Source organism: Lagenorhynchus albirostris, chromosome 2 (assembly GCF_949774975.1).
Source record: "Lagenorhynchus albirostris chromosome 2, mLagAlb1.1, whole genome shotgun sequence".
NCBI lineage: Eukaryota > Metazoa > Chordata > Mammalia > Artiodactyla > Delphinidae > Lagenorhynchus > Lagenorhynchus albirostris.
This window is the reverse complement of record NC_083096.1, coordinates 57705283-57724107: the sequence shown is the minus strand read 5'-3', so window position 1 is coordinate 57724107 and position 18825 is coordinate 57705283. Positions and strand designations below refer to the sequence as shown.

The window sequence follows — 18825 nt, the reverse complement described above, 5'->3', positions numbered from 1 at the left end:
TAGGTATTGCAAATATTGTTTATACTCAGCATTCCTTCAAAATAGTTATTAGTGTTATTTAATGAAGCACATACATTACTGTATCACAAATTTGTTTTTTAAATATTGTGGTAACAGAATTTTAGTATAATTGTTTCCTTAGTAATACTGTGTTTTTAATTATACATTTAAAAACATTTCTGTGAGAAGAGGTCCGTAAGATTTATCAGACTGCCAGAGGGGTTGTTCATGGCACAAGAAAAGGATAATACCTGCTTTAGTTCTAAAGTTTTTATTAGTATACCTTGAATTTTTTTAAAAAACTTTTTATAATGGAATATTTTTAACATTCAAAAATAGAAATGATAAAAGAAAGCGTGAGCTTTCTTCCTCCCATAACTACCATACATCTTCAATGGTTATCGATTTGTGGTCCATCTTTTTTACCTGTTTCTCACCACCTGGGATTATTAAAATCCTAGATATATCATCTCATCCATATATATTTTAGGTTATATTTTAAAAGATAAAGACTAGGGAAACGTCCACAGTGCCATTACCACACCTAAAAAGAAGTTCTTATTTATTCATTTAATTTTTTTTTTTTTGGCTGCATGGGGTCTTCGTTGCTGCGTGTGGGCTTTCTCTAGTTGTGGTGAGCGGGAGCTACTCTTTGTTGAGGTGCATGGGCTTCTCATTGCAGTGGCTTCTCTTGTTGTGGAACACAGGCTCTAGGCTTGCAGGCTTCAGTAGTTGCGGCATGTGAGCTCAGTAGTTGTGGCATGTGAACTCAGTAGTTGTGGCTTGCAGGCTCTAGAGCGCAGGCTCAGTAATTGTGGCACACAGGCTTAATTGCTCCGCGGCATGTGGGATCTTCTTGGACCAGGGATCGAACCCGTGTCCCCTGCATTGGCAGGTGGATTCTTAACCACTGTGCCACCAGGGAAGTCCCTGAAAATTCTTTTTAAAATACCAAGTCAATATTCTAGTTTCCCTGATTATCTCATAATTAGGATCCAGGTAACATCTATTCTTGAGATGGTTTATATTTTTGTTAGTAATCTTGTTATCTATGGGTACCTCTTTTCCTTTATCGCTTGTTTTCTTTGGAGCATATCTATTACAATTTATTTGTTTTCCTGTGCAGTTTCTCATAGTCTGGATTTTGCTGATTCCATCTTTGTAGTTTCATTTAATATATACTTCTGAGGGGAATTCCCTGGCAGTCCAGTGGTTAAGACTCCACACTCGCAATACAGGCACGGGTTCGATCCCTGGTCAGGGAACTAAGATCCTGCATGCCACACGGTGCAGCCAAAAAGAAAAAAAGAAAAAAGAAACAAAACTTAATAGTGGTTGCTTCTTGGGCAGGGGAAATTTAAAAAATAAACAAATATATATATATATATATATATACACACACAGACACACACACACACACACACACACATATACACGCACACACATATATATATACTTTTGACCCCCATATTTCCTATAAATTAGTAGTTAGATTTGGTGCCCTCATTCATTCGTTTGCTCTCAGTCTACTGTGAAATTATATGGCAAGTTACACGTGCTCAAGTAAATAACTTTACATTTTTTGAGAAAACCATTAATCTCAAAGGAAAGAACAATCTAGTTCATACATTTATTTTTCTTATTACTTAACTCCTAAGTAGTCAAGGTCCATCCATATTTTCTATTTTTTCTTTGTATCATTATTACTTAACCATTCTAAGGTAGAGGGAAATAAATTATTAAATACAATTACTTGTTAAATATTTTCTTAAAAATTTGGAGTGTATGATAAAACAGTCTTATGTGCTAACCTGACCTTGAATAATGATTTGCATCCAAATACTTGTCTCCTAAGATTTTTCAAATTGTGCTTCCAAGGACCCCTGCCTGAATTTCCGGGCGTAGGGGTGGAATGGGATAAGGGGGAAAGGTGAGACCAAGTGAGCTTTGTTCCCAATTTCATCAATGAGTTTATTCAAATAAAACGTTTCACTAAACAAAAACATTTAAAACACCATTATTATGTGTTGAGAACTTATAGTTGTTTCTGCATTTTTTTTTTTTTTTTTCTGGCTGTGTTGGGTCTTCGTTGCTGCGCGCGGGCTTTCTCTAGTTGCGCGAGCATGGGCTACTCTTCGTTGCAGTGTGTGGGCTTCTAATTGCGGTGGCTTCTCGTTGCGGAGCACAGGCTCTAGGCGTGTGGGCTTCAGTAGTTGCGGCATGCAGGTCCTAGAGCACATGGGCTTCAGTAGTTGCGGCATGCAGGCTCAGTAGTTGCAGCGTACGGGCTCTAGGGCACGCAGGCTTCTGTAGTTGTGGCTCGCAGGCTCTAAAAAGTTGGCGTGTATGTAACTCTAGTGCAGGCTCAGTAGTTGGGGTGCAGGGCTTAGTTGCTCTGTGGCATGTGGGATCTTCCAAGACTAGGAATCAAACCCATGTGCCCTGCATTGGCAGGCGGGTTCTTAACCACTGCTTCTTGTTGCGGAGCACAGGCTCTAGGCACGGGCTTCAGTAGTTGCGGCACGTGGGCCCTAGAGTGCATGGGATTCAGTAGTTGCGGCGTGCGGGCTCTAGGGCACGCAGGCTTCAGTAGTTGTGGCTCGCAGGCTCTAAAAAGTTGGGGTGTATGCAACTCTAGTGCAGGCTCAGTAGTGTGGCACACGGGCTTAGTTACTCTGTGGCATGTGGGATCTTCCAGGACTAGGAATCAAACCCGTGTCCCCTGCATTGGCAGGCGGATTCTTAACCACTGCACCACCAGGGGAGTCCCCTGTTTATGCAGTTTTTGTGGCAAATTCCTAAATTTCAAACATTTATTAATACCACATGAAATTAATACCTATGCCTAAATAATCAGAAAGATCTAATGCAACTTATCCTATGAACATTTGCCTCCAATAGTGTATTTGCTAATTTCAGTGTAAAGTGTGATGCAACCGAAAATTCTGCAGAGTGTTCCCCAAACAAAAAGCGTCTCCTGTTGTGTTTCAGCTGTTGCTTATCTTAATTAACTTTTGCTCCAACCCTGCTTAGAAATTTCTTGTTTACACAGCACAATCATATAAACATAGCCTTTCTTCTAGTATAAAGTAATTCCCACATCAGTTTTTTTAAAGAAAAACTAAACTATTTCAGGATATAAATTATGTATTTAAGATAATACAATTTCATTTTTTTAAACATAATTTAACCTGGATATAAGCAAATAGTAAATAATCAAGCACTCCTTGACACTTCTTCCCTTCCAAATCATAGGATGAATCCTTTGGTGTTATTATTTGTCTTCATAATCTTAGAATTCTCCTAAAGTCAGATTCTCAAAGCCAAGTTCCCGTGGAGAGCATCATCTTTGCGCCTCTGTATATAATTACTATCTGTGTAATGACTCAGAATCCACCTATGCCCCACCCATAGAAAATCTCTCAATTAGCTCCCTACCCACTTCCTCCTTCAACTCTGTTGGGTTATGGACTATCCTTTTATCTGAACTGAGTTCCTCTTTATCAGCAAATCTGCAAATCTACTCTTGCATTAGGATGAGGTCTCACATTATATCATGTCAAGTATTGATATTTGAACTTGGTTAAGAAACTGAAGTTTTCTGGGGTGCATGCATGTCGTCGTTTTTACTTTTTCATTTCAGTACACAGTCATTTTTATGTAACTTAATTAATGGGATAACAGAAGTTCTTAATAAGATGTGTCCTAGTTATTACCTGTATTTGTAATGACTTGTTGGAGGCAGTAGATATTTAAATGGCTTGTTATTGAGGGTGAATGATCATCTATACCAGTAGATAAAATTATTTATTGACAGTACTGTTTATTTTAATCATTTCTATAAATTATAATTTCAGGCTTAGTCAGGGTGATCTTTTTTTAAAAAAATAACTGGGTAGCTAGATTTTATCAATTTTTGTTTCTTTTATACAGATGTTTCAGCAGTATCCAAGGATGGCCTATCCTCCTCTACATGGTCCCATGAGGTTTCCACCTTCTTTAACTGAAACAAACAAGTAAGACTATTAAATGATTAAAGTTTGCAGGGTATATGTATACTTGTTAAGATTTTCTGGAGGTTGAGTGGATTATGGGGATTTATTTTTCTGTCCTCAAGGTGCATTTGCCATTAACAAGTAATTGGCTAACTTTCGTAAGACAGAACAAAATACTTTATTCTTCTAAAACTTTAAATCAGCTGACATAAAATTCTAAAAACTGAAAATTGTGGCCCCAAAAATGTATGGCACTTGTTTACTCCTTCCTTCCATGATGTTGATAACCCCCATTCTCTTTTTTTTTTGCTTAGTGTATTTTGAGATTAGTATTAGTCTTAGCCATATCATCCTTTAACATATATTTGTTTTATTTTACATGTTTGAAAACTTTGCTATTAAATATCTGCATAAGAAATATAATTATGTATTATCTTAAATTTCTTTGTTAATTTTATAATCTCTTCATGCATGTCAGGTGCAAAATATTTTGTATATCACGGTATAGAAAACTAATGCTGAATTGAAATGAACTAAATTCCAGTCTTTTAATATTTTCCTAATTTAGTATCATTAAAACTTAGTATCCTTTTCTCTCATAACCTGTCACTGGTTAGAGGCCTTCGAGGAAGAGGCCCACCTCCTTCATGGGCCTCTGAGCCTGAACGCCCCTCCATCCTTAGTGCATCAGAACTGAAGGAGCTTGATAAATTTGATAATCTAGATGCTGAAGCTGATGAAGGTTGGGCAGGTAAGAGGCAAGATTAATTAAGCACTTTTAGTTTTTAGATGCTTTGAAACAGTCAATCTGAGTTCTCCTTAATTTAATAGGTGCTCAGATGGAAGTAGATTATACAGAACAGCTGAATTTCAGTGATGATGATGAGCAGGGAAGTAGTAGTCCTAAAGAAAACAACAGGTAAGTTGTGATATCTCTTACTAATAATAGTATGAATTTGTTGATGTGACATGAGCCATTTACGCAGAGAGGTTTCATTAATAGGTATTTGTTCCCCGCTTACAGAATTTCTACATTCTACCCCAAGGAGTTTTACTGAGTGGGAAGGCGATTAATGAGCCAAATTTTAAAAGTACAGATAATCAAGGAATTAAGAGTTTGATGTTTCTAAAGAAAATACATATTTTTAAAAAGAAGCTATTTAGATGCTTGTCATCTAATTGGAAATATTTTGAGAAACCGTATTTGGGACCATTTAAAACTTGTTACTTACTTGACCTGATCCATATTTATAAAATTGGAGAAAAATTACTTGGGTTACAACAGCTGCTTCAAGTCTTTGATTTTTTTTAAACTTAGCAAGGAGCAATAAGGTCTTTGAAAATAGGAGCTTTTTCTCTTTTTTTCTGGAATATAGGGACATCAGAGTCAGGAATATATGGGTTATGTAACATAAAAATTGGGCTCTTAAGATAAACAGGAGTTTGCATGCACATATTGGTATAATTTTTCAGCCATAGTGTTATAATACACTGCTGTTTCGTGATCAGTTGTGAGATGCCTACTAAAAATACTGTAGTTTGATTTCTCTTTTCCATTAAATCAGAACAAATTAGAATACATTAATTAATTAATTATCTGGAATATTAGTTGTGTTCAGATGAGAGTTTTGGGTGGGGGTAATAGAAAATGATGGAATCATATTGTGTGTCAGGTGTGAGTGTCCGTATTTGATTAAGTACTATATCGCATCTTGTATCTTGTGATAAATCTGGCCAAGCCCAGGCCCCATCACATTATGGATATATAGCATATATTTCTTGAATGAATAAATTAACACTGCTAGGTTACAACACCATCTCATTCCTTGATACATTTTCCCCCTGAAATTGTATGGAAATAATGTCTTTTTTACGTTGAGAAAATGCATTTACTTATGGTACATTCTGTCCACTCTATTTTTTATTTCACCTGGATTTTGATTCTTCAGTGAGGATCAAGGTTCAAAAGCCTCTGTAAACACTGAAAACCGAAAAGAAGCAGATGAAGTTTTCAACACTAAGTCATCTTCTCAGATACCTGCCCATCCATCAGTAGCAAAAGGTCCCTATGGGAAAGGACCTCCACTTAATCAGGTTTGTTGGACTCATGGAGATTCTTGTCACTGCAGACAAGTGACAAGGATGAATTAATCATAATCATAGAGTTAGTTGGAAAAAGACCTAGGGAATGGAAACTATATATTTTTTCTTAAATAGCTCTAGACCTAAACCATAATTTTATTCCATACCAACAGGAATTATCAATGCAGTAGCTAAAATTATAAAGTAGAAACTAAAGTTTCACTCTTCCTTCTTAGAGCAGCTTGGGCATGTCAGAGTGGAGGGATAAATTGTTTTTCCAAACTAACATAACTGAAGTGCTTTATAGTTTACTGAATGCTTTGTAAATCCTAGTTAGTATTCATGTGTGAAATTGTATGTTATCTGAGTAGGGAAATCACACTAGGGAGTAGAGCAGTCTATGTAGTCTGAGCCATTTTGAAGAATGTTGTTAAAAAGGGGGAAGTATGTGGGCAACAGATACACTTGATCCTACCTCAAAGATGTAGCAAGAACTGCACTGCAAAGTGAGAATTTAACAGGGCTATCTTCCAGAGAGCCTACTTAAGTAATTCATAGTATACTCAGCATGTATTTGTTGAATTCATACCAAACAGATGGAGGAATCGGTGCCTTCAGGGAGGTAAAAGTAAGTAGCTAACAGTGCCGTGATAGGGTGCACATAGTTCTTAGAAAATTCTATGTAATACATTTCACAAAAGACTTGATACTTGAAGCAAGAATTAGCCAGTAAACAGAGGGAAGAGGGTGCTTCCAAGCAGTGGGAACATGTTCAGGGTAGAGAAGTATAGTAAAGCATGGCCTAATCAAGAAGTCCCCAACAGTTTGACGTGGGAGAGGAGTAAGAGAGCTATGTAAGAACTAGTAGTTAAGTCTTGTATGCTATACAAGAGGTTTGAATTTTATTCTTAAGGCATTGGTTAGCCATTGGAAAATAAATTTGTGAATTCTGGAAAAGAAGGATTTTTAAAGTAATTTTTAAATAAAATCTGTTGTTTTGTGTGATTTTTAACTTACTGGCATAATGGGGAATGATAAAAGAATAGAAAAATATAGACCATATCTTGATGTTTTGATTTGCATGCGTGTGACACTGATATGTATAATAACAAGTGAATAGTCTATATATATCTGGTTCCAATGTTTTAGATGTTTCTTTTCCTTATATAAATTTGAAAGGTTTAGTTTGCCATTAGAAAAAATATTGGGTTTATGTAAATAAAAATTTGAAATTAGAGGCATACTTCTTCACAGCCAGATTACCTGGGCTAAAATTCTAGAATTTGTACACTAAGATTCTACTCTTAACAAAGTTAATTTGAGATTGTAACCTTAATTAAAGTGGCTGAGTGATTGTATAGAACATAAAGTTATTTTGTAGAGACTGATGTACTTTTATTTAAAAAGAGAAAAGGATAAAGATGTTTTACTTTTTGCGGTCTTTTGGTCTCACTGAAAAACATTGCAATCAGAAATATTTCAAGTAGATATTTTTTTATCTTACTTTGTAAAAATCCTTTTCTTTATAATAGGAACGTGGACCATCTTCACACTTGCCACCACCTCCAAAGTTGCTTGCACAGCAGGTAAATTTTAACTAAATGCTTGTTAATGGTCTGTGTGTATTATTCGCCCTATTTGTTTTAATGGAAACGTCCTCTGTGTGTTTCTTATTTATAATTTTTATGAAACAGTTGTTGACTTTACTTTGTAGCTCCTGCACGTCTTCCTCTTTAGCCTGTCCCTCTTCCTTCTCAGCTGATAAGCATATTCCTAATTTTTCTAAGAAAATAAGAAGCAGCTCTTCTTCCCATTTGAGTACCCTTCCTGGTCTGACTTCTTTCCTGTTGCCCTTGCTCCTGAGGACGACCCTTCTACTTGTTCTCTGGATCCCATCTTCTATCAGTTACCAGTAATATTCTCTCTCATCTTTAAAAAAAAGTTTTAAACACCAACCCTTCTTTAACTCCCACTACACTCCATTTCCCCAGTTTCCTACCTGTATCTCTGTTCCCCTTCATGGCAAAATTGTTTTAGTGAGCTGTTTACACTTATTGGCTTCACTTTGTCTCTCATTAACCCTCTCCACTTATGTTCTCATCTCCCCACTATACCTTTGAAACTGTTAGTATCAAGGTTAGTAATGACTGTTGCATCTTGCCAAATACAGTTCTCTTGTATTCATTTACAAGATTACTCATCTCAGCAGCAGTTGACATAGTTAATCTTTTCATCCCTCCATCCTTCTTAAAACTTTTTGAAAACTTGCTTTTGAGACATCATACTGTTTTGTTCTCTTTTTAAAATTTATATTCCTTTTGGACCTCCTATACTTAAACCTTTGGGTGTCGGAGGGCTCAGGGCTGTGTTCTCATTTCTTTTTCTAACTATATTCTTTCCCTGGGGGATCATCTGATGGCACTCAGTAAGTTTCTTGAGCCCTTAAAGCTCTATCCTGACTTCGAAAGTCATGTATTCAACAGTCGGCTCAGCATTTCCACTTGGATCTCTGGTAGATATCTGACAGTTAATAGTCCAAACCATAACAACCCCCACCCACACTTAGGCAGTTCAGCTACTGTCTTCCCTATCTTAGATAATGACATTGCTGAGGTTAAAACGTGGAAGTCACTCTTAAATCTTTCTTCTTTTTTACCTTACATCCAACCTAATCTATCAGCAAATTGTCACCTCTACCTTTAGAATATATTCCTATACTGAGTACTTGCTGCCACCAGATATATTTCATTTGGACTTAACAGGTCGTCTTGTTTTCCTGTCTTGCTGCCTTCTCACCCACTACGTCCACCCCGAATTCTCCTATAGCAGATATAACTTTAAATATGTATATATTTATATATCTTATATTACATGTATATGTTTTACATACACACACAGACACACACATACATACATACATACATACATATATACATACATACATACACTAGGTCAGTTATTCCTTGCTCAGGTTCTTTTCATGGTCTTTAAAGTTTCTGTCTCCTTTTCTGACTTCATCTACTTTTCTCCCTCTCTGTTCTTACCACACAAGCTTTATTGCTCTTGTGTTAATTTTACCCTCAAGACATTTTATTTGCTGTTGCCTCTAACCAGAAGACTCTTTCCGAGGTTCTTGCTGTGGTCGAGTTCTTTGCTCAGGTGTCAACAATGCACAGGCCTTCCCTGATCACTGTACAATGACAGTGCACATACCATCACCATCACCATCACCGTCATCTCCACCAGTCATTTTCCTTTTAACCACTGAATGCTCTTTGTAGCATTTCTATACACATAGAAGCTAAAACTAAAACATCTAGCAGAAAATGTAGAAGAAAGTCTTTATGAACTTGGGCCAACAAAAATGTCTTAGATAAGACAAAAAATTCAAGAATTAGAAAGAAAAAGGAAATCGATCAGTTGGACTTTGAAATACATCTCTAAGGCGAAGAAAAGATATCACAGGAAAAATATTAATACATCTGACGAAGAACTTGTATGGGGGTGTGTGTGTATTTAAAAGCCCTTACAAGTCAATAATAAGACAAAAAGTCCAACAAAATGATTTGGACATTCACTTCATAAAATAAGATATACAAATGGCCAATAAGCACATGAAAAGATGTTCAGTATCTTTAGTCAGCAGGAAAATGGAAAGTAAAACCACATTGAAATTCTGTTACACATCCAGAATTTAAAAGGCTGATGACACCAAATATTGGGGAGGATGCAGAGCAGGTGACACCCTCATATATTGCTCATGGAGCTGTAAAACCTTGTAATCAATTTGGAAAACAGTTTGGCAGTTTCTTATAAAGTGAAACACATAGTTACTATATGACTTGGCAGTTCCACTCTTAGGTACTCATCTAAGAGGAATGAAAACATACATTTACACAAAGACTTAGGCATGAATGACCATAGCTGTCTTATATCTAGTTAAAAAAAAACTAGAAGCGGGCTCCCCTGGTGGCGCAGTGGTTGAGAGTCCGCCTGCCGATGCAGGGGACACAGGTTCATGCCCCGGTCCGGGAAGATCCCACATGCCGCGGGGCGGCTAGGCCCGTGAGCCGTGGCCGCTGAGCCTGCGCATCTGGAGCCTGTGCTCTGCAACAGGAGAGGCCACAACAGTGAGAGGCCCGTGTACCGCAAAAAACAACAACAACAACAACAAAAAAACTAGAAGCAATCCGTATGTTCATCCACAGATGAAACAATATGCCTGTGATGCCATACTATGCAGCAATAGAATGGAGTAAACTCCTGCTACACACAGTGACCTCAGAACCATTACCCTGCATGCAAGAAGCCAGATACAAAACAGTATATAACTTGATGTATCCATTTTTGTGAAATTTTAGGAAAGGCAGATCTACTCTATACTGCCAGAAGTAGATTGCTGGTTGCTTGAGGTCAGGGATGCAGGCAGAGGACTGATGAAAATGCTCTATATGTTGATTGGGGCAGTAGTTACCTAAGTTTATCATTTGTCCAAACTCATCAAACTATACAGTTAAAATATATATATCACATTTTATGTAAATTATACTTCAGTGAAGTTGCTTTTTAAAAAATGCTTACTCTCTGAGTTTACAGTGTAAATTAGGTGTTTTTATATAATTACTTTGTTTTTGCAGCTTGTCTTTCAAGCTATAGATGAAGTAACTAAATACCAGAGAGATTAAACGGTTTGCCTAAGACAGCACTGTTAGTAAATGGTAGTCTGGATTCATGGTTTGTTTGGGTTTTTTGTTTTGTATTCAGTCCAGTGTTTTCACCATATCATTATTTTCTCTTTTGTAGGGATTCTGACTAATGGCTTTTAAGGTTTCTTCACCCTAATACTATTAAAAATCTTTTTTGTGGCTGCGTCACTGAGCACGGGCTTCTCATTGCAGTGGCTTCTCTTGTTGCGGAGAACGGGCTCTAGGTGCTCAGGCTTCAGTAGTTACAGCACATGGACTCAGTAGTTGTGGCACGTGGGCCCTAGAGCACGTGCACTTCAGTAGTTGCGGTGTGTGGGCTCATAGTTGCGGCATGTGGGCTCTAGAGTGCAAGCTCAGTAGCTGTGGCGCATGGGCTTAGTTGCTCCACAGCATGTGGGATCTTCCCAGACCATGGCTCAAACCTGTGTCCCCTGCATTGACAGGCAGATTCTTAGCTGCTGCGCCACCACAGAAGTCTCCAAAATCAATATTTTTTAAACAAATTTTTTAGTTCCTTGATATTGCAGCTCTTCATGTGCTTTTTTCATCCTGCTTGTCTTTGCAAAGTTGCTGGCATTTTTAGGCTTTGTAGTAATTGTTTTAGAACACGTTAGTTGAAAATTAAATCATTAATACTCAGCCTCTCAGGTCATCCTCCCATTCTTCACCATGGGATCTAGATACGCCTTTCTGGATCTTTCAGTTTAAAGATAGAATTCTCTCTACCCAAGCTGCTTTTTAGGAATTTCCTCTCCTTTGGCATGTCAGCAGCAGCAATGTCTCCATGTCCTTTACTTAGCATCTTTGACTGTGTGCTCTTTCCTTGTAACTGTATCTCAACATTCTCAGGGCTCATGTGGTGCCATGTTGCATCTTTATGGACTTCTTTTCTCCCTCTTTAGGCATTCCATCTCTGGAAGTTCCTGCTAAAGCACTCACATTCTAAATTTCCTTTGTCTCTAAATATAGATTTTGAAATTCATGTTGTGGCAATTTCTAATTTTATTCAACAAATACTGAGTGAGCAGTAATGTCTGGCACAGTAAATAGGTACACTCTCAGTAAATATTTATTAGATGGCTGGATTAATTATTCTCGAAAATTAACTAGATTTACTATTTTCCCCACATTGTTACTTGTTTACATTTTAACGTGTATGTTTTTCAGGAAAATTTCTGACACACTGGAGAATTTTGCTCCTGCTCCGTGTCTGTGATATATCCTTTGTTGTCATACTCATCTGATAATTTATCTTAATGTTTCAGCACCCTCCTCCAGACCGACAGGCAGTACCTGGAAGACCAGGCCCTTTCCCCCCTAAGCAGCAGGTTCCGGATGAAGATGAAATATGGAAGCAAAGAAGAAGACAACAGTCAGAACTTTCTGCAGCAGTGGAACGTGCTCGTAAACGGCGTGAAGAGGAAGAGCGAAGAATGGAAGAGCAAAGGAAAGCAGCATGTGCAGAGAAGCTTAAACGATTAGATGAAAAGCTTGGTATAGTGGACAAACAACCCTCTCCAGAGGAAATTAGAGAAAGGGAGCGAGAAAAAGAACGAGAAAAGGAACGGGAACGTGAGAAAGAACTTGAAAAAGAACAAGAATGGGAGCGAGAGAAGGAGCGGGAAAAAGAAAGGGAAAGGCAACAGGAGAAGGAAAAAGAACTGGAGCGAGAGCAGGAAATACAGAGAGAAATGGAGAAGGAAAGAAAGCAAGAAAAAGAGAAAGAACTAGAACGGCAGCAAGAAAAGGAAAAAGAACTGCAGAAGATGAAAGAACAGGAAAAGGAATGTGAGTTGGAGAAGAAAGAAAGGGAGAAGGTGGAGGAAAAAATTGAACACAAAGAACCTACTTTAGAGCCTATGGTAGAAAAACCAGAAAGTGAAAACAGCTGTAACAAAGGTATGACAGTCTTGTTTGTCTTTATATAAGCTTTACAAAAGGCTTCATGTTACATGTGGATATTGGATATTTTTGTATTTTTAAAATATGTAATCCGAATAAAAGTGATTAGTGTTTTTTGGATAAGGTTGAATTTTATTGGATACTTTAAAATATTTTTTTCTGTAATTTTTTTTATTATGATAAAATACATGTAACATAAAGTTTAGCATCTTAACCATTTTTAGGTGTACAGTTCAGTGGTATTAAAAACATTCATAATGAACCATCACTACCATCCATCTCCCGACCTCTTTTCATCTTTTTTTTTTTTTTTTTTTGCGGTACACGAGCCTCTCACTGTTGTGGCCTCTCCTGTTGCGGAGCACAGGCTCCAGACGCGCAGGCTCAGCGGCCATGGCTCACGGGCCCAGCCGCTCCATGGCATGTGGGATCTTCCTGGACCGGGGCACGAACCCACGTCCCCTGCATCGGCAGGCGGACTCTCAACCGCTGCGCCACCAGGGAGGCCCCTCTTTTCATCTTCTTAAATTGAAATTCTGTATCCATTAAACAGTAACTCTCCCCAGCCCCTCCCTGGATGGTGATTCTACTTTCTTTCTGTGTAAGTTTGACTATTCTCAGTACCTCACGTAAGTGGAATCATACAGTATTTGTCATTTTGTAACTGGCTTTTTTTGCTTAGCATAATGTCCTTAAGTTTCGTCCATTGTAGCATATTACAGAATTTCCTTCCTTTTTAAGGCTACTAAATCATCATATAAATACACACACACACCACATTTTGCTTACCTAATCTGTTGATGGACACTTGGGTTGATTCCATTTTAAATAACACTGATGTGACTGTGAGTGTACAGATATCTCTTTGAGACCTTGCTTTCATTTATTTTGAGCACAGGCATACCTCAGAGATGTTGCAGGTTAGGTACCAGACCATTGCAATAAAGCAGATATGGCAATAAAGCAAGTCACATGAATTTTTTGGTTTTCCAGTGCATATAAAAGTTATGTTTACACTATTCTATAGACTATTAAGTGTGCAGTAGCATTCTGTCTAAAAATACATATATGCTGTATGTACATACCTTAACTTAAAAATACTTTATTGCTAAAAATGCTAACCATCAATGAGCCTTCAGTGAGCCATGATCTTTTTGCTGTGGGGGTGAGGGAGGGTCTTGCCTCAGTGTTGATGGCTGCTGACTGATCAGGGTGCTGAGGTGGGGGCGCTGTGGCAATGTCTTAAAATAAGACAACAGTGAAGTTTGCTACATCGATTGACTCTTCCTTCCACAAATGATTTCTTTGTAACGTCCGTTCTGTTTGATAGCATTTATCCACAGTAGATCTTCTTTCAAAATTGGAGTCAATCCTCTCAAACCCTGCCAATGCTTCACCAACTAAGTTTATGTAATAATGTTCTAAATCCTTGGTTGTCATTTCAACAGGCTTCACAGCATCTTCACTAGGAGTAGATTCCATCTCAAGAAAGCACTTTCTTTGCTCATCTATTGGAAGCAGCTCCTTATCCATTCAAGTTTTATTGTAATATTGCAGCAATTCCACCATATCTCAGGCTCCACTTCTAATTCTAGTTCTCTTGTTGTTTCCACCACATCTGCAGTTACTTCCTCCACTGCAGTGTTGAATCCCTCAAAATTATCCAGTACTAAGTTGAATAAAAGTGGCAAAAGGAGGCACCCTTGTCTTGTTCCTCATCCTACAAAAAAAGCTTTGTCTGTCAACATTGAGTGTGGTATTAGCTGTGGGTTTCTCATAAGTGGATTTTATTCTGTTGAGGTAGTTTCCTTCTGTTCCTAGTTTGAGTATTTTTATCATAAAAATGTGTTGAATTTCATTGAATCCTTTTCTGTGTTAATTGTGATGATCATGTGTTATTTTCCCTTCATTCTGTCAGCGTATAATATATTGATTGATTTTTGTATGTTAAACCATCCTTGCATCCCAGGAATATATCCCACTTGGGAAACGGTGTATAACACTTTCAGTATACTGCTAAATTCTGTTTTCTAGTATTGTGTCGAGAATTTTTGCATCAGTGTTCATAAGAGATATTTGTCTGTAGTTTTCTTGTAGTGTTCTTGTTTGGCTTTGGTATCAAGGTGATGCTGGCCTTATAAATGAGTTAGGAAGTGTTCCCTCCTCTTCAGTTTTTTGGAAAAGTTTGAGAATAATTGATGTTATTTGTTTAAATGTTTGGTGGAATTCGCCAGTGAAGCCATCAGGTCCAGGGCTTTTCTTTGTCGTGAGAATTTTGATTACCAAGTCAGTCTCCTTACTAGTTAAAAGTCTATTCACATTTTCTATTTCTTTGTGACTTAGTCTTGGTAGATTTTTTGTTTTTAGGAATTTGTACATTTCATCTAGGTTATCCAGTTTGTTGGTGTACAATTGTCCATAATTCTCTCATAATCCTTTTTATTTCTGTAGAATTGGTAGTATTGTCCCCATTTTCACTTCTAATTTTAGTAACTTGAGTCTCCTTTTTTCCTTAGTTCACCCCCTCCCCACCCCAGCTAAAGATTTGTCAATTTTGTTGATCTTGTCAACGAGCTAACTTTTGTTTTCATTGATTTTTCTCTGTTTTTCTATTCTCTTATTTTCTTGATCTCTGCTGTGATTTTTATTTCCTTCTAGTAACCTTGGGTTTAGTTTGTTCTTCTTATTCTCATTCCTTAAGTCGTAACTCTAGGTTACTGATTTGAGAGCTTTCCTGTTTTTTAATGTAAGCATTTATAGCTATAAATTTCCCTCTTTGCTTTGCTTTTGCTGCATCCCAGAAGTTTTGGTATGTTGTGCTTTTGTTTTCATTCATCTCATAGGTATTTTCCAATTTCCCTTGCACTTTCTTTTTTGATCTTTTGGCTGTTAAAGAGTGTATTGTTTAATTTCCACAGATCTGTGAATTGTTCAGGTTTACTTCTGGTGATTTCTAACTTCATTCCATTGTGGTTACAGAAAATATTTTATGTGATGTCTATCTTTTTAACTCTTGAGAGATGATTTGTGGCCTAATGTGATCTGTCTTGGAAATGTCCCTCAAGAAAAATGTGTATGCTGTTTTGGGGTAGAGTGTTCTGTATATGTCTGTTGGATCTAGTTGGTTTATTAAGTCCTCTTTCCTTATTTATCTTCTGTGTGGCTATTTTAGCCATTATTGGGATTGGAATGTTGAAGCCACTATTTTTTTATATATATAAATTTGTTTGTTTGTTTATTTTTGGTTGCGTTGGGTCTTCGTTGCTGCACACGGGCTTTCTCTAGTTGCAGCAAGCTTGTGGGTACTCTTCGTTGCAGTGCGCAGGCTTCTCACTGTGATGGCTTCTCTTGTTGTGGAGCACAGGCTCTAGGCACATGGGCTCAGTAGTTGTGGTTCACGGGCTCTAGAGCGCAGGCTCAGTAGTTGTGACACATGGGCTTAGTTGCTCTGCAGCATGCGGGATCTTCCTGGACCAGGGCTCGAAGCTGTGTCCCCTGCACTGGCAGGTGGATTCTTAACCACTGAACCACCAGGGAAGACCGAAGCCTCTGACTGTTAATGTGCAACTATTTATCCCCTTAATTCTGTCAGTATTTTGCTTCATACGTTTTGATGGTCTGTTACTAGGTGTATAAGTGTTTTATAATTGTTGTATCTTGCAGTATTGAACCTTTTATTAGTATTTAATGACTTTCTTTATCTCTTGTAAAACTTCTTTGATTTAAAGTCAATTTTGGGGCTTCCCTGGTGGCGCAGTGGTTGAGAGTCCGCCTGCCGATGCAGGGGACGCGGGTTCGTGCCCCGGTCCAGGAAGATCCCACATGCCGTGGAGCGGCTGGGCCCGTGAGCCATGGCCGCTGAGCCTGCACGTCGGGAGCCTGTGCTCCACAACGGGAGAGACCACAACAGTGAGAGGCCCGCGTACCACAAAAAAAATAAAAAAAAAATAAAGTCAATTTTGTCTCACGTTAGTGTAGCCACCCTGCTCTCTTTTGGTTACTGTTTCCATGGACTATCTTTGTCCATCTTTTCATTTTCAATTTATTTACATATTTGGATCTAAAGTGAGTTTATTGTAGATACCATATAGTTAGATGACCTTTAATTCTATTTTGTCTGCAAAATTGTATTAGCATCATAGTTAGGAGATGCTGATTCTTCTACTCTTTTCTGATTCCAAGACATTTAACTACTAAATAAAATCTCATTTGTTCACATGTGTTAATACCTCTAAAACTTAAGTTGAATAGAGGTTAATGGGAATTTTGGATTGTCATAATTAAATGACTGTACTCTGTTCATAATTTCATATTTGTTTTTCTACCAGTGGGAATAGAAAAGCTTCCACAGGTCATTTATAAGCTTACCAGACAGTAATTATGCTTTTTGAAAAGAGCCTTTGCTGGACTTTCCTGGCAGTCCAGTGGTTAAGACTCTGCGCTTCTACCTCAGGGGGCATGGGTTCAACCCCTGACTGGGGAACTAAGGTCCTGCAAGCCACACAGCGCTGCCCAAAAAAACCCAAAGCCTTTGTTAGCTATAATCAGCTTTTTTGTTCTTTCCCAACTTAGCTTATAAACTCTAATTAATAAAACTTTGCTCCAAACTTGCTGTAAAATTCAGTCTTAATGAATAGCTTGAGTTAACAGTGATTTAAAATAGAAATAGTTTTATTTCAGTATATTTTCTGTTACGGAAATACTGAAATTTTTTTTACCTCAAAACCAATGCTCTTTCTATAAGACCCTGCTGCTTGAAGTTATAAAGCTGTTTAAAGTTTTGCTTTAAGTTTTTATCTATATTCTGGGTTACCTTCAAACTTGGTCCTTAATGTAACTATAAAAAGAGTAAGAGTGTTTTATCTCAATTTTTAAAAAAAAATAAGATACAGCCCATGTGGATTATTTGTTTAGTTACCAGATTTCACAAATTTTTATATTAAGCAGTCTAGAGATAAGTTGATATTGATAATGGGCTTTTATTATATATCTTAAGCACTTTGCTCAAAACACTCAAAAAAGGTAAAGTAAAATTTCTCACCACAGAAATGAAAAACATTTGTATACTTTAAAATTGATGAATTCTGAAAGAGAACAACCTCAGGGAATCTCATTCACAGTTAATGAGAAAGGACCATGGATTAGAAATAAGGAAATGCATTTTAGTCCTAGTTCTGCCAGTGAATACATGTAATGACCCTGATTAATTAATTTAACCATCAGCAGCCACTATATATACTTTAATTATGCTTTTGTTTTTAATAATCGTTATTTAGTGACACGTTTATTTTCATTCACATTTTATATGTCTTCTGATGGCAGTTTAATTTTAGCTGGGTTTATCATGAGATGTACCCATTTCATTTTTAAATGTTGCACCTACTTGGCTCTCTTTTCTCGCTAATATTTTATTTTTTTAGCATTTTTAATATTGAATGTAATACAGACAAAATGTGATTTGTGATTCTTTACTGCATCGTTTTACCATTGGCATTACATTAGCTTTCCCATTAAAATCCACCCCTAATTATCTGAGAAAAGAATTTATAGTATGCATGGCTTTGTAGTTGTGACAAATAGCATTCTCTAGAATGTATATATGGCTCTGGTTTTCTTTGGGATGAGAACATTTTTTGTGTGTGGGGGATATGTGTGATTCTCCTTCTCGTGTATCATAATTGATACCCTTTACATAAAATAATGATTTTAAACTCTGATGACAACAGAGTGATCACCATCTATCTTCAGATATATCACAGAATAATGATTTATATATTTGAAGATAGCTGGTGATCACTGTTGTCATCAGACTTAGATTCATTAGTTTTCTTTATAGATAACATCCCCTGATCAAAAAAATTTTTAAGTAAACCAGTATGTTCTATTTTAAGTATTTATAGGCCATTTATGTTTTCACCTAAGTCCTAGAGGACCCCAAGTAAATTTTGACAGTAGTGTTAATATTTAGTGAAACAGTGCAAAATAGGTAGTATTTGAAATGGTTTATTATCACAAAATATCAAATACAGACATTTGTATGGTAAAGCATTTGGGCATGTGATTTCTGTCTTAAGAATCCAGCTTTGAGAAGGTCTAGGGTTTTGTTAATCTAATGTTACCTCATTGATGGTTACCAATAT

At 37.2% G+C, this 18825-nt stretch overlaps 1 protein-coding gene across 3 annotated transcripts in view; it reads left to right on the top strand.

Moving 5' to 3' along the window:
• PRRC2C (proline rich coiled-coil 2C) overlaps positions 1 to 18825 on the top strand; it is a 98302-nt gene that overhangs the window by 34251 nt on the left and 45226 nt on the right. For all 3 annotated transcript variants that reach the window (XM_060133283.1, XM_060133273.1, XM_060133293.1), the window contains exons 7-12: positions 3934 to 4016; positions 4613 to 4746; positions 4827 to 4914; positions 5945 to 6089; positions 7610 to 7663; positions 12049 to 12682. In XM_060133283.1, the coding sequence (XP_059989266.1) occupies positions 3934 to 4016; positions 4613 to 4746; positions 4827 to 4914; positions 5945 to 6089; positions 7610 to 7663; positions 12049 to 12682 (1138 nt within the window). The remainder of the gene's footprint in view (positions 1 to 3933; positions 4017 to 4612; positions 4747 to 4826; positions 4915 to 5944; positions 6090 to 7609; positions 7664 to 12048; positions 12683 to 18825) is intronic.